At 36.9% G+C, this 16,000-nt stretch overlaps 2 protein-coding genes across 2 annotated transcripts; both read right to left on the minus strand.

The window, feature by feature from the left end:
* Positions 1–2,457: 2,457 nt before the first annotated feature.
* Positions 2,458–4,833, minus strand: LOC105441671. The gene is made up of 2 exons (XM_011673031.1): positions 4,628–4,833; positions 2,458–3,222 (listed from the first exon to the last, which is right to left on the minus strand). Exons 1-2 carry the CDS (start codon positions 4,827–4,829, stop codon positions 2,777–2,779), a joined length of 648 nt encoding a protein of 215 aa, XP_011671333.1. The 5' UTR covers positions 4,830–4,833; the 3' UTR covers positions 2,458–2,776.
* A 3,171-nt stretch (positions 4,834–8,004) lies between these two features.
* Positions 8,005–12,692, minus strand: LOC100891507. The gene is made up of 4 exons (XM_003725300.3): positions 11,782–12,692; positions 10,760–10,954; positions 9,724–10,149; positions 8,005–9,309 (listed from the first exon to the last, which is right to left on the minus strand). The coding sequence occupies exons 2-4, from the start codon at positions 10,935–10,937 to the stop codon at positions 9,278–9,280; spliced, it is 636 nt and encodes a 211-aa protein (XP_003725348.2). The 5' UTR covers positions 10,938–10,954; positions 11,782–12,692; the 3' UTR covers positions 8,005–9,277.
* Positions 12,693–16,000: the final 3,308 nt, after the last annotated feature.

The following is a 16,000-nucleotide window of genomic DNA, read 5'->3' on the forward strand; positions in this document are numbered from 1 at the left end:
ATAGGCTCGACAGACACTTGTGCGAAATCTGAATCAAAGTGGTAGAAAGTGTTAACATATTTGTTTTAATCATTTAGGCTAATTATAAGGCTTACAAGGACGCCCTGTGATGACAGCCAATACATTACATTTCAGAGTATAGTACTACGAGGTAACAATAGGTGGAGACAAATTAAGTAGGTTTTTTAGCATAGAAGGAAGAGAGAGGGCGATAAAGAGAGTGCAGGTGGAAAGATAGGGAGTCAGTGAGAGAGAAAGAGTGAGTGAGGGAGGGGTGATATATAGACGGAGGATGAAGAGAGAGCTAAAGACAGAGAGAGAAAGAAAGGGGAGAGTTTTAGCATATTTGTTTTATGTTTTTAAATTACCAAAAATTACCATAGCCCACACAAAATAGGACAAAGACAAAAGTGAGTGTGGCAAAGAGAGAGAGAGATTTTTTTGAAAAGGTGGAAAGAAAATGGTGGGTTAATTGGTGGAGAGAGATGGACAAATTTAGAGCGAAATGATACGATAAAACGAGAGAAAGAAAGATAGAGAGGTAGAAAGAGACACACCCACACACACTTTTTGTGAATGTTTCATCTGGATTTTTCAAATCAAGAAGAGTGAATGAAAAACTATAAAAGCGTGTATGCTTAATTGTAACTTGATAAACATTCTGAATCCGTGACTACAAGTTTAGGGTCTCCGTTTCTTGTGAAATCATTACCTTTATGATGAGGCAATCTATAACCAAACGATATTTTACGATAAATGTATTTACGTTTGGAAATAAAAATAATTATAAAAGTTGGTTTCTTGGTACCAAGTTCAGCTTTCACGGTCACGCTTGTACACTATGCTATTTTTTTGTTCCTTTGATTCAAAAGAGTACCACCTCTTTTTATGATGTTCATGAACTTAACTTCAAAGATGATATTTAACTCAAATAAATCAATTCAGAGGATAAAAATGCTCTTCCACTGCTTTTATTTTTTTAATCGAATTGTACAGATTTACCAGCTAATTACAAGACATGCTCTTGTGGTGGAGATAGAATTATAGGAAAGCAAAGAAGGTTCATGAGAGTTTGTTCCAATTAAGTGCAATGTTCACTTCAATGTTATCCCCCGAAGACATTCCACGCATTAGAAGGTCCACGAGACAACAAAAATACCAATTTTCTCGAGACCAATATATGCATCTATGCGTCGCCTCCAGAACCGTTTATAAAAGCATGGACCTATTACGGCTGGACATTCAACGTGATTCTTTCTTTGATCCAATGATAGTCGCCGCCTTCTGATTATGTGCATCTTAATGAGAACATTCAGCTGTTTTAACAGTAACGACTGTGTAAGCATTTTCGGTCATTGACAAAGGAGCAGTTTCCCTCTCTTGGGTTTTGTTTGGATGGTGTGCTCTGTAAGAGTGTGTCTTAAATAAAAGCATCCCCAATGGGGAGCAGTAAAGTTGAAAAGCAGACGATTTTGGTGATATGAAATGTATTATTCCTGATTCGCACACTTTCGCACACACCCATGACCTTATAAAACAGTTAGAAGGCCATGATCTTTATAAGCAATGTGCTTTGTAACTCTGGAATATTATGAGGAAATAGGGGGAAATGGGATTTTAAATCATAACCCCAAAATCCAAAAATAACCTCTATCTTGTAATATCAACATGTTTTTCAAAATAAAATACGTGTACAGTAGTACACGGAACAACAATTTCCGATTATAAGTCAGAACTGCACATCGATTTTCCATGATTTAGGCTAGTTATTATCTTCTGCGCATGTAGATTAACATGTGTAAAATCACTATCTTGATTCTGTCCCGGCTTTTTGGCGGTGACCAAATGAGATCAAAGTGACGAAACATGTACGGAATTTTATTGAGATGACATTGACAGAGACAATCCCAATGAATTCGTTAAGAAAACGATGAATGTCCATCCGTAATAGGTCCATGATAAAAGTGACGGCCATGACAAATCGTATTTGAATAAATATACACATATACAGCTTTTATCTCACTTGGCTGCGACTGTTGGCGACAAATTACTATAGCGGCATTCGCGGGGCAATGCCAAAATGTCTCGAAACCTTTACGTGGGTTCTCAATTTCTTCACGTGAGTCGCAGTGCTCTCGTGTCGCTTTTGAATTTTGAACATGCTCAAAAAATTTGGGCGACAAATTTTCTCCCCACATTTTCTCGGAGACGTTGCGGGTGCATCGAACCCTTCTCAATCAAGTTTCCGTGAGTAGGAAAGCGCGAGATATCTGAGAGAGATTTGTGAGGGGTTGGCGACCTATATGAAACTAACTTGTGACTAATAGAGACAATGGTAATCTGATATTCCGGGCTTGAGACAGCGCGAAATGCCCCGGGACCCCCGGAGCCCGCGAAAACTGTGAATCAATTGAGAATATAACTTGAGAAAAAATTGTAACATACCAAAGTCACTAATTTGAACGATATTTGCACGAATGTCACTCGACTGATGTGCAAATATCGCACGACATGTATGCGAACTCTAAACGATTTGCTGAGAGTTCGTGCAACAGATGTACCGAAAGTACCAATTCAGTGTGATTCCAAGTGAAATCGTCGCCAATTCGCGTATTTTCTCGCAATTCTGTGTCTGAAACTAGTCGCTATCTGTCGCAGCCTAGCGAGATACCTAATTAAGCTCAGTGATGACAAACTTCAGTTCTTCGAAGAAAAGAATTATCCGCTAATCATGTATCCCAGTGACATTCATGTCGAAGGTGGAATTATAGAGAAGTCACACATTCGTTGAAAGTGAGTTAATAAGATCAGGCGGCAAACATGGCATAGCGACGGATGTGCAAGGGTTAGGACTCGCAGGAGTAAACGTTGATCTGACTTTCATCTTCGCCGTGACTGCTGGTGAGGCATCGCGTCGTGTTTGCCTCATCCTCATAGTACTCAGGAGAAAAAACATCGCCCGGGGGTATACACATATCATACATGTACATAAAAGTATCAGGATAAGAATGGCCCCAGTGGCTATTACTGGGACAAAGATGTTTGTGAATCGTAAGTGTGGCTGCGTAAGTTCATCAGTTAACATGGTTAACGAATCTGATGAAGAGGAATGCTGAAACGAAGCTGTGGAGGATAGCGATCCCTGAGGAAAGTCTGGTGTTGTCGATTTGGACGCCGTTCTTGTAGGTGAAGTATAGGTGGGTTGTTGTCTTTTCAAGTAATCTAGAGTGAGATGACCATATGATAAGAATTAAGAAGAAAAAAAAGGGAGCAATATTTAATAATATCTTAATGCAATGTTCACTTTCGTGATCTAAAACATTTACATTTAAAGTGACTCGGTAACATTGTTGAAGGTTGATGAAAAAAAATTGCTTAATTTTTGTATAAAATGTTACTTACTATATTCCTTCTACTGTACTAACCCTCTGACAGGCAAAAAATCCTGAAAAAAATTCTCAAACCACGAAGATATCTATGGTTTTCTTTGAAGGCGTCGATGTGAGGCACCCTCTAACAGTGATTAACAGTAAATTCTCCCAACCATTTTTGAATTTTCCCAATCGTTTTTCCATGAAAAAAAGACATAAAACAGGCTATAAAAAAAATCTGTCAACACTTAAATGTCTGGAAAGGAATGTAGAGCCATTTTATTGCTTTGTGAGATTTCCATTCACCTAAAATGTAATAAAATTGTTCTATAGATCTAGATCTAGACCTAGTTGGGAGAATTAAGGAATCGATCAGATCAGTTTTTCCCAATTTGTACCATGAATAATGGTCCGTTTTCACTCAAATTTTCAGATTATCTTTATAATTGTATATCTAGCATTGAAGTCACTACCTTAGAACCACTATCTCTCATCTGAACAATGTTACCAAGTCCCTTTAATTCGTATCTACAGATCAAGTGCGAGATGAAAGATAAATGAAATGGCATGGGCCTAATTGGCACTCATTTCGTAATTCACAAATGTTTGTCTACAGTAAATTTAAAGGAAACCTCACCCCATATGCAAGAAATAACTTCATTTATTCTGAGAGAGTGTGTATGTTTTTGTCTGTGTGACTGTCTTTGTTCAAAACACTATGTTATTCCTCACCCAGCAACTTGGCGCAAGTGAGATCTGACAGTCTTGTAAAGATTGTCTGATGTTCAGTCATGCATGCAGAGATTCAAATGAAAATGGTACCTAAATGTACTGGGAGGATAACTCTATCAAGACATATCATGAAACCCATGATTAAATATTCATACTTCAAACAATACAACTTTTTTACTCTGTATATATTATCTTGATAATGGCTGCGCCAATGTCATACTAAAAGGCATTACATCATGCCAAGAATATCTTCATTTTAATATATATATCTCTTGTACACTTTAGTACGGAATATTTTACACCCAAGGGCAGGAATACATCTTCTTTTTACAGAATACCTATACTTATTATTTGGGATGAGTTTTCCTTTAATAAAATATAATTAATGTATGAAAGGGAACCACTCCATTCAACTCAAACTCTCTGAAAGACAAACAATGGGTTTCCATGGTAATAGACTAATCAATTGCTGGACAGTGTTCTGCTATGACGTGAACAAGTCATCAAATAAATTGAAAACTAACCTTCGCACTTCGGTGGACAGAATGACTTGTCGCGAGACTCACAGTCTGCTTGGCTACAAGGCTCACAGATTCCAAAGAAATCCAGGCAGAAATATCCATCAAGATAGTCGCAAAATCCTCGACATCCGTCTCCAGCTTCATTAGGTTTATCAACCTGGACGCTCTCCTTGTCGATTCCCGCTTCGATCATGATGGGTATCATGAGAATAAGGACTGCGGTAAGAAAAGTATCGAAAAAACGCTACAAATTGAATCTCTCATCAACAAATTAATTGCAGCCATTGACTGTTTTACCTTAAAGAAGATTGAATAGTAGTGAAGGTGACATAAATTGATTCGTGAGCTTTCTCATTGTTTAAAGTAAGTTTGGAAGCATATCATGTTCTAAATATCCCTTTGAATGCTCTCCGTATGCCCTCATTCAATGTGTTCGAAATATGAAAAAATACCTTAAAAGTTTGACTTAAAATTGGTGTTTGTGTAGTCCAATGTGCCCATTTCTGTGTATACAGTGCATGTGATTTCAGGAAGATTGGGTCAAGATTTCTTTCCGTATTGATGATTCCAAATCTCTCAGTATATACACCAATTTGTATGTGCTACGTAATCAGCCTTTCCATTTGTTTTTTAGTTTCTTTCAAATCATGATCACATGATCAGTACTCAACATTATTATCTTTAATTTTGTCGATACAAATTTCATTGCTGAGTGCATCATGTCTACAGGGATCTGAGGTTCCGTGCCCGAGTATCACATATTTCCAGTTTCTAAATTTTGCAGCGAGCGAGCGAAGCGAGATAGAAAAATGTGTTGACATTATAATAGGCATAATGCACTGAAGGTCATATCCTTTTGTCACTTTGTTAGTAAAAATGACGACAACCTTTCTGCGCGAATACGAGGTGATGGTTGCCTAAATAGTGTTGGTTCGCCCATTTTATTTTGTCATGCCGGCCATTTCGGTGGTAGAATACAAAAGAAATAAGGTGGGATAGAATTAGCTAGATTATGAATTCAAACAATATGTCACCGTAATAGCAATTATTTCTTGAACAAAATAATTATCTTGTTAAAATATCAAACTTGGTGTTAATGTAAGGTCGATCATGACGACATTAAATAAGATGTAACGAACTGCCTGCTATATGTCTAGATAATTATCAAGCTACATGCTAAGCATTTCTGAAGAAAATATAATAATGAAATAAGTAGTTCCCTTACCTGGTAGGTATTTATTCATCATGACGTTTCTCGATCTGCCCGAAAAAGTGAAAGAGTTTGCAGCAATGTTATTCCAGGTCCCCGTGTGATGAACACAAACGATACCAAGCTCGGTTGACCCTATTGACAGCGCTAGAGACCCATAATTATATGACGATGGTTTCATTGCGCAATACAAGAAGGGAAGTCCCTTCATGACGAAGGGGGCCAGACTATGGAAACAATATCAGCTAGTGCCCTTTTGCTGATGCTAATCGCACTGCAAGGGCATTTTCACTAACGCCACTAGTTTTTCAAAAGGGCTATCCTTAGAGATTTCTTCACTGCTTTCATCTACAGGTCAATTGTCCATTGTATCTCAATTATGGGCAGTGTCATGTTTTGCAAGCTCTAGCTATGTACCGAAGGCTACCACAAGGTTACTTTATCAGTTTTAAACTTTTCCGCTAATGTTCTACGCAATTCGAATTCACTGCTTAGATAAAAATTTGAGTTAGGTGATCAAAACTGCTTTAAAAATGTACCTATCAATATTTTTAATATATAATGTTCTCCTTTTTTGAGGAGAGATCTTGAACACTGAATTTTTGTTTTTTTTTGCAATTCTTTCTACGCAATTTTAATTCTAATTCACTGTGTAGATACATAATAATACATTTTCGTAAGAAAGGCTGTCACATCTCTCACACAAATGTAATGTTCACATGGTGTGTTCACATACAAATTGTTTTGATAATGATTCTAATTTCAGTATGTTCCACTCTCATGTGTGGGTGCCGAAGTGCTAACGTCATATAATTGCTTGTTGTTCAGGTTACTGGTTCCAAACAACAGAGCCTACGCATAAGGTTCACCGCCACACCATTCAAGCAACGGACTGGAGAAGGGCGAATTCAATGTTTGGCGCTGGTGTGTTCACCACTAGCACAAGATTAGGGACTTTTAGATTGAGTGGACGAGAATACGACGAACGCCGACTGATCATGCGTGTCAACGTACTCAACTGCCCATGTTGACTACAATTAGAAATCTTAGATTGCACTCGACGATAAACATGCATGCAGGAAGTAACACTATGAACATGAAGGACAAAAGAACACCCCTTCACTGCTAATCATTATGTAAAAATGTGTAGAACAGGTGAATATGCATGTGACACCTGTTCTACACATTTTTAAATAATAGCAGGGAAGGGATCGATGTCCCTTTGTCTACCTGAGGAACTGTATATTTTATGCGCACGCGGCATACTAGTACCGTACCAGATTTAGGAAAATCAAGGTTGACGCAATCTCGATCGCCGACTGAAACGACGTGACACATGCGCAGTGCCTTAAAATGACGTCACACGTTGCAGTCAAAGCTGTCGACGTGCAAATCTAAAAGTCCCTGTTGTGTGAAACTAGCACCCTTGAAAACTTCACACTTCGGTGCTCAATAAGTCGTGGTCAAGAAGTTTCGCCCGGTTTTCGTGTGTTCAAGCCCAATCACAGCAGCAAGCCTGGTTATCCGCATTACGTTTACATCACTTCGTACTCTTGCTACCAGCGACCCTTTTTCATGTATTTTGGCGTTTTGAGTAAGAATATTGTAAATGATGATATAATGTAGAAAATTCTTGGTATACATGACATGGCGTGTATTGCTCAGAAGTGTGACAATCTTCATCAACTGAAATGTGTAATATTGCAAAATTTTGAAAAGTTTATTAAGATTACATTTACTTTTAGTAAGATTTGTCTTTATCGTGTTCCCCCTCTCCCCCTTCTCTCCCTTGATCTCTCTCTTTCTCTTTCTCTCTCTCTCTCTCTCTCACCGTCTGTCTCATCCGTCTCTCTCTCTCTCTCTCTATCTCTCATTATCTCCCTCATCTCTCTCATTCTCACCTTTCTCTCTCTCTATATATATATATCTCTCTCTCTCATCCATCTATCTCACCCGTCTTTCTCTTTCTACCTCTCTCCCTCACCCCCCTCTCTCTCTCTCTCTCTCTCTCCAATTTTTGTCTGTCTCTCTCTCTCTCCTTTTCTATGTAGGCCTATCTCCTGCTTGTTGCAATATAATTACATTACAGATAAATTCACGGCAGTTCGGAACAATTTTTGTTTTAATACATTTTGTATTCACTATAATTGTCACAGTACATTTAAAACAAAATATATATACAGATATATAAATAATATATTCAAGTAAAAAAACATACATCAAAATTCATGAGTCTTTATAAACCAGCGATGATGATATGTATGGAACATTCGAAATAAATAAACATTAAATCAAATCGAATAAAAATATTCCCTGTACTCCCTGTATCCTAAAAACAAGTTTTAAACCTATTTACGTCTACACTTTACCAAATTCGAAAGTTATTTATAGCAGTCTGTGTATAGGCACTAATAAGACTACACTCTAAATTAGTGCCAGACGCACGAAAAATATCATGATCAGATCGTACAATATGGACAAAAGAAGTATCACGTGACTGTCATATTTCGAGTGATCATCGATCCATGAATTTTTGATTCAAAGATATTAATCTCCCATTATGACTCATCCATTGGTCACGTGGTTACTAGGATACCGCGAAATAATGAACGGTTGTCGTTTAGTTCTATGTTCGACCTATTAAAATCATAGCAGTGTGGGTTTATCCGATATTGAAATGTTCTGGTTGCTATGTCGAAGCGACTCTTGCAGGCAGTCCGGTGTAAGTATTACTTTGTACAATTATTTATTTTCTATATTATAAGGAACCGTTGTGCCTGGAATGGCCATGGTGAGAGCCTATCGTAGCTGGTGAGAATAGCGTAGGCCTACTGTTTGAGCAAATAAAAGGAGCAAGTGGAGCGTTTAGTGAATACTGAATATAACAACAGTAAGTCTTGCAGTAGCTTCAACAGTATTTTGGTTAGCAGAGCTAGTTAGAAAATTAACCAATTGTGTTATCAGTGGCGGATCCAAGATTCCCTGACTCTGGGGAGGGGGAGGGGGCAAGTAATTTGCTTTAAAAATGTCAGACTAGCAAATTTGAAGTTCTCATCTAAGCGAGGGACATTTTGAATTGAAATGTGAGAAGGGGGGCTGAGCACAGCAAGTATCAAATACAATCCGAATTTGGCAAAGGGGGTGCACCCTGTGCTCCCACATACTTTAGAACCATCACTGGATAATTCCCCAACATAATAAACATCATATAGATATACAATCTTGAATTCAAAGTAAAATTACCAGCAATGTGTTATCAGTTATAACTGAACTAAATGCTCCTGCATTATTTGTAAAAAAAAAAAATAGCAGTTGAACGATTTACTGTTTATACTGTTTCTATATACACTTAAATACTGTCTTGCATATCTTTGGGGAAATGTAGCATGTAGAATTTAGACCTATACTGTCAGAGTAAGGAACAGAGAGGAAGACAGATATCTTTACAGGGTCGTCTCTTCCTCGGGTTCTGCTCCTGTGTAATAAAGACAAGAGAAACAATAATAAGGTTTGGAATGGCTTATTATTAAGAATAAAACTACGATAAACACACATAAAATACTGAATAATAATTAATCATGAACAGATCCTCTTTATTTACAAAGGATTTTCAATAATGAGAAAATTTATTACGAAGCAGCGATAACAAAATTATGTTTGAAATAAAACATTAACTTGAATTTACACAATGAAATCGTGATATACGTAAAGATCCTGTCCCAAGCAGAGCCACAGGCCTACTGATGCTAAAATTAAGACCAAAATTATCAAATAAACAAATATATTATATATATATATATATTTCGAACAAAACAAAACAAAACAACACTACACAACACAATAGAACACAATATGAAACACGATTTAACATGCCAGTCTCATTTCATACCATTTATTGGATGGACGACTACATCCAGTAGTTCGTTCTCGCCAGACTCCATCACAGTTGTCGTGCCTCGTCCAGGAGGTGAACGGTACCGACGATGCAATCGGAAGACAGTGCCTACTACGCAGAGTGTTACCATGCAAGCAGTGGCTACTATGATGATGACATTAGTATGTTTTTCCTCCTTGCCGCCTCCATCTTTTTTGAGATCAATTTGCTGGTCTTTTTGGTCAAGATGGTTTCGTCCCCGTTCATTTTGACCCAGATGGTTTCGTCCCCCGTCACGGATCTCCGCTGTCTCGTCAGGATTCGATTCCGTTACGGCCATGAGCTCTGGGAGGACTGTATCGTTGATTTGTTGCGTAGTGGTTTCGGTAGGTTCTTGCGGTGTACTTTTTGTTGGTTCCTTTCTCATGCTGTCGAAATATTCTGTTAGTGTATGTCACAAGAATTACTGTTATTGTTTCTTTTTTATCTATATTCAATTATATATATTCCATATTATGTCAGATAAGTGTGCACGATGGCCATGATGCCTTGTTACAAGTTATCACTATTGTCTTGTGCTCAGAATTTAAACACAATTCCATGAGATAAGACCACAAAAATAATGATAATCACGTAGATGAAAGGAGAGAATTTCAATGTAGAAACTAACGTCGCATAAAAATAGTAATATAAATTAATTCTCCAATAAGAAATAGTATTCATCTGAGTATAATCTTATTAAAATAAGTAATATTATTAAGTGGGAAAATTATGTACGTGCCTCCTTGGCTAAACTGCATCATTGTAACATTAGCCAAAGTAGAAACGTCCAAAAATATATATCTGGTCCCCATCTCCCGCAGCGAGAAAAATATTTCCCATAGTGTTCGTTTTTGTTTGGCTTTGCTTAGCTTTTTATTTGCTTGCCAGAGATGATTTGTAAATATGTGAGATCCTTTCCAACTTTTAAGCACTTTGAGATAACTGTACTTTTGTCCTCCCCCTTCCACCTTCGACCAGAGAAAGCTTGGTGTTGTTCAATCACACTCACCTTTACACTTTGGCGAGTCATCTTCCGATACACAGGGCTCACAAATCCCAAAGAATGGGTTGCAATCGTAGTTTTCGTACGGGTCACACTTGCCCAGGCATTGATCATTTGATCCTGCTCTAGATTGCGAACACCATAGCATAACAATAAGCCCGATGGGCGTCGTTATTTCCCGCATGCTTAATTATCCGTGTTCTGAATAAATGAAAAAGGTTTAAGATGATTTTATATAAAAGGTACTGAATTTGGAATGCATTATGTATGATGCCATGGACTTGTGTATAATACTCATGACAAGGTGTCTTATTATTTTATTAAGATCCCAAGCCAACCTCTTGATTTGAATTGCTAAAAACCAAACGTTTAAAAAAAATCGCCCCCATCGGGCCACCCGCGGATACTTTCAATACATTTTTATACCACTGGCAAATAAATATCTTTTAATGTAAATATCGTATAGAGACAGACTTGCAACTGTAAAGGGGTCAGATTATAGTTCCCATTGGAGCCACCTATACATCGAGTTTTGACAATTTGGTTTCAGTGGGACTCAACATGGCGTATACATGGTATTCTTTTGTTTTGTGCTTGCCCAACAAAGCAGAGTTCACCATTGTTTTGCCCAACTCGAAGCGGGTTGGGCAAACTCTCCCAATCAATGGCACTGGTTCACACTTTACTGATGGTATCAGTATTATTTCCAGTTAAATTGTTTGCACTTTTATTTAAAAATGTACCGCACCAAATGTAAATCATTTGCCCTGAATGGTTTTGTACATTTTTCTTTAAAAGCACAAGTGAGCTTTACTTATAATTATCAATTAATAATAATAATAATAATAATAACCTAATAGTCCACTCCAAATTTTAAAAGGTCTTACATACCGTTTCATTTGGATAAGTTTCGATGTTAGTTATGTGCGTGTGTGTGTGTGTGTGTGTGAGTGGGTTTATGTTTGGGTGTATCAGAAAAGTACATGTCGAAGGAAATATTGTTTGAAATTAATATAGAATTTACTTACCCAAATGATAAGTTTACGATTAGCTCACTCTTGAAAAATAGAACCTGTAGTATAAAGTATACACAATCTGCATTTGAACAACACCACAAATTGAAATCCCCGATAAGGTAGAGCCGACAGTAGAGCCGTTTTTAAAAAGTTCCTTCTCGGGCAAGGTCTTTTCGTGAAATGATTTGCTACGATCCCTCTAGCCGCTTTAGACACGGACAGTGACTTCAGGGGGAATCCCCCATTACGCGATGGAATTTACCACTAATGACTCATCACTTGCCCCACCCGAATACCATATCTTGCTTTTATTTACACCTTTTATCTTCAACAATAGATAGGAAATAATACTTTTTGTGGGTAGGTGGTTGACTATTTTGGATTTGTTGGCCTTGATCCAAGGGACTTTTTTTGTATACGTTGCGTAATATATCAAGGGGAGTTAAATTAAAGACAAGAATTAATATTAAAAGCTTTAAAAAATGGAATATAAGAATTTATAACGTAAATTTTTGAACTCACGTATATTTTCTCCCTTACAAAACTAAGAGGAGCGTGAAGTCAGGGAGAGAATAAAAGGAACAAGAACGACAAGAAGAAGAACAACAACAATGACGATTAAAATAATAATAATTTTAATAATGATAATGATGTAAATATCCTAGCGATAGAGGGTTTTTTATTTCTTTTATTCGAGAAACAAAAATGCACTCAGTCGCTTTAAATGAGAGGCATGTTAGGGAAGCAATGATACTTCTACTGCTTTTCATAGTATATGGTTATTATGTCTCCTTTTTTAATAACATAAATGATATTTGGTAATTCAAATACAGTGGCCTCGAGTTTGAAAACTCTTCTTTGTTAAACCTAGTTATTGAGCAAAGGTCAATTGAATACCTTGGGCATGAGGTTTTAACCCTAAAAAGGCCGGATTATTTGAGGTCTTAATACGGCCATTATGCCCCTCCCCCTTAGATCTCGGCCTAGGAAGTTCCAATTAATTTGAACATTATAATGGTAATAGATTGAAGTATATTGAATAAGATGGTAATGTTTATTTTCTTTTATGTTTATTTATTTATTTTGTATTAATATTTTTTATGACAATATGCAATTATTATTATTATTATATATATATATATATATATATATATATATATATATAAGCAAGTTAAGTGAAACTGCAATTTCTGACAGTGCTCAACTGTAGGAGCAAATGTAGATATAGGAGTTGGAAGGTTACACTTTATTGGTACGAGTTATACAGACTGTTTCGCCAGAAGGCTCATTAGTAACTAAATACATAATACAATCATGGCGAAGTTAAAAACACTCATGTGCAGTCAGGCAAGAATACATATATATATATATATATATATATATATATTTTTTTTTTTTTTTTTGGGGGGGGGGGAATATACTTACACACTCACATTTGTGAGAATTACATATTTTGATGAACATGTGATAATATTTTGTCACCTAACACCCGAACCATAGGTCCGCCCATAATAAATTTGGTATAAAAATGTGCGGGAGACGTGAGGGGAAAAAACTCATGAAATTGCAGCGCCAAAGGTTCAGGGTTTTGATGCAGCGGCAAAAAATCGACGGGGGGGGGGGACCTTATGGCCCCCTGTCTTATTAGGGTTAAAGGAAGATTTGAAGGTTGGAAAATGCCCTTTTCAGCAGTTTAGTAGAATGTGCCATAGCAATAATTATATAATTGAAATGACTTAAGGGATAGCCCTGGAAAGAGCGCGGTTATATTCCAAAAATGGGCGTATAGTTGGTTTGTTTAAAATGTATGGCATTGGGCCCTTTGCCCCCCGGGATACTGCCTTTCATAGTGGTGGTAGAAATAGGGTACCTGTTACAATCACAATGTTGCTCCGATTCTTTACCTGGATATGGTTTGTAAGCGAATGTGGGAAATGGAGGTAAAAAGGGGCACTCATCAAAAGCCAATTATTTGAATGAAAAAGGACATTTTTGATAAAGGAAAGATTTCATATTTGAAATTGGCACGTATCAGAATCGGAAAAGGAGCATCTATAAGTGGTGAAGCAACTGGGAATGGGTACTTATTAAAAAAGAAAAAAAGATAGGTGTCAACTTTTTAAAAAAAGGCTTCTTTAACAGGTGAAAATGGGCACTTTAAACTTAAAGAGAAGCAGTAATCTGAGGAGAAAAGGGCCATTTCTTGTACCTGACAAGGAGCACTCGTCAGAGGCCAAAAGGGGACACTTAAAGGAGAAATAAGAATAGACACTAATGTCCAGTCCAAAGGAAAAATACGCATTTATTGCACTTGTCAACTATCAGATTTAGATAGGTGCATAATTATCCGAGAAGTGAAAAACGGACACTTATTTATCACAACATTACAGGAAAAATGGCAATTATCAAATGAAAAGAGGCACTTCTCATACCTGCAAGGGGCACAGGTCAGAGGTGAAAAAAGTCACTTAAAAGAAAGGGCAATGGCACTAATTATTAAAGGAAAAGGGACACATATGAGAATGTGAAAATGAGCACTCGTCAGAGACGAAAAAGGGGCAGTTAAAAGAAAGGAGAAATGCACTTAATACTAAAGGAAAAGGGGCACTTAAAAGAGGGGAAGGGGTATATGGTTAAGAAGAAAAGGGGCCACTTATGTTAAGTAAAAAAAGAGCACTTTTGATGTACTTGAAAATTGGGCGGGGGGGGGGGGCAATGTGCCGCCCCGCCCCTCCCCGGGTGCGCCGCCTCCGGTCATGACCTTTGATCTCAGCAGGTATGCACTCTTTTACTACAGGTTGTTTATTCAGATATTCGATATTCTTTGTTCACTTGCGCGCTATTATTCCGAATCATCCAATGTATCTAGACTACACACGTACGTAGGCCATTACCACGGGTCGTGTCATGAACAAATGGTTAAAGGGCGTTGCAGGGATTTACACGGTAGGAATATAAAAACTTGTAAAATGGCCAACATGTTGTAAAATAAACTTAATTGAAAACTGTCCTGAAAAGTATGGTGGCAAAAAATTTAATGAAATTGCGGTCATGTTTATTTTAAAATTTGAATTTCGCAACTGACAGTGTTTTATTCACCGCATTTGTTGTGTCCAAAATGAGCCGTTAAAATATTCAATCTTAGAGAGAAAACACGGAGTTTTAAATATGAAATTTTTGCACATATTAATTCTTGCTGCTACAGATCGATTTTGAGATAAGTTTTTAAGGGCTTGCAAGACCAAAGTAATGCATCATAGTATACATTATACATTCAGTTCGAAACATTATCCATACTCAATTCGTTGTTCCCCTGTTAGTCATTTATTTATTTATTTTTTTTGTTGGTACATAAATAGTGACCAGCAGCTTAGGGTCTTATAAACTAATAACATATCTACAATACGATTATTTACATACCATTTACATATTCAGTGTTTATGTGATGCAAATGTGATTATCTTCATTTTTTATATCAATCAAATGTAGATATTTCATAAAGTGCAATTTAGGCAGATTGAATTTGGAATAGACTTTAAACAATTTTATTGTGTCATCTCAATGTATCCCAATTATTTTTTTTTTCATCGGTCAATTCGGCCCTTTTTTCCAGTCGTGTTGGTAAATCGCAAAAGTTGATTACCATTTTCTCCCTTTTTTGTATAACATTTGAGCAAGTTTTTTTCCGAACTCTAAACTATAAAATTACAACATGAGAAAAATATCTACATATATATATATATATATACCAACTCAACAACCTTTAATAAACAGCAATGAAAAAGCTCCATAAACACTGCATCAGCAATTGAAGCCAAGATGTATTTCTTTATTGTACAAAATAAATTTCAAATCTGACAACCAACAAAAATGATTACACCCATCTTGTCGTGCAAAAGACCATTGCTCGTGGTATCGTGTATAACACATCGCCCCTTTAACGGGTATATTCTGAGCTCGTTCAAGTTCCGAATTCCATGTCAACAGCTTGCTCAGTGCGGGTAACTTACATGTACATGTAACCTATGTAACCTATATGATGCCTATAACATGATGCTGGCTACCACAACGTTTCCTGGAATCATTGCTCTAGCGTGGTAAACGATCTCGTGAATGGAACAATCGCAAGGTCACCCCATCATTTATTCATCTGTGAAAAGTAAGTTGTTTTATTTTAAGATCCTTACGCAATGGTCTATATGAATATCAGACCATATAACATTGCCTAATC

The sequence above is a fragment of the Strongylocentrotus purpuratus genome, unplaced genomic scaffold (assembly GCF_000002235.5).
Source record: "Strongylocentrotus purpuratus isolate Spur 01 unplaced genomic scaffold, Spur_5.0 spur5_scaffold_14, whole genome shotgun sequence".
Lineage (NCBI taxonomy): Eukaryota > Metazoa > Echinodermata > Echinoidea > Camarodonta > Strongylocentrotidae > Strongylocentrotus > Strongylocentrotus purpuratus.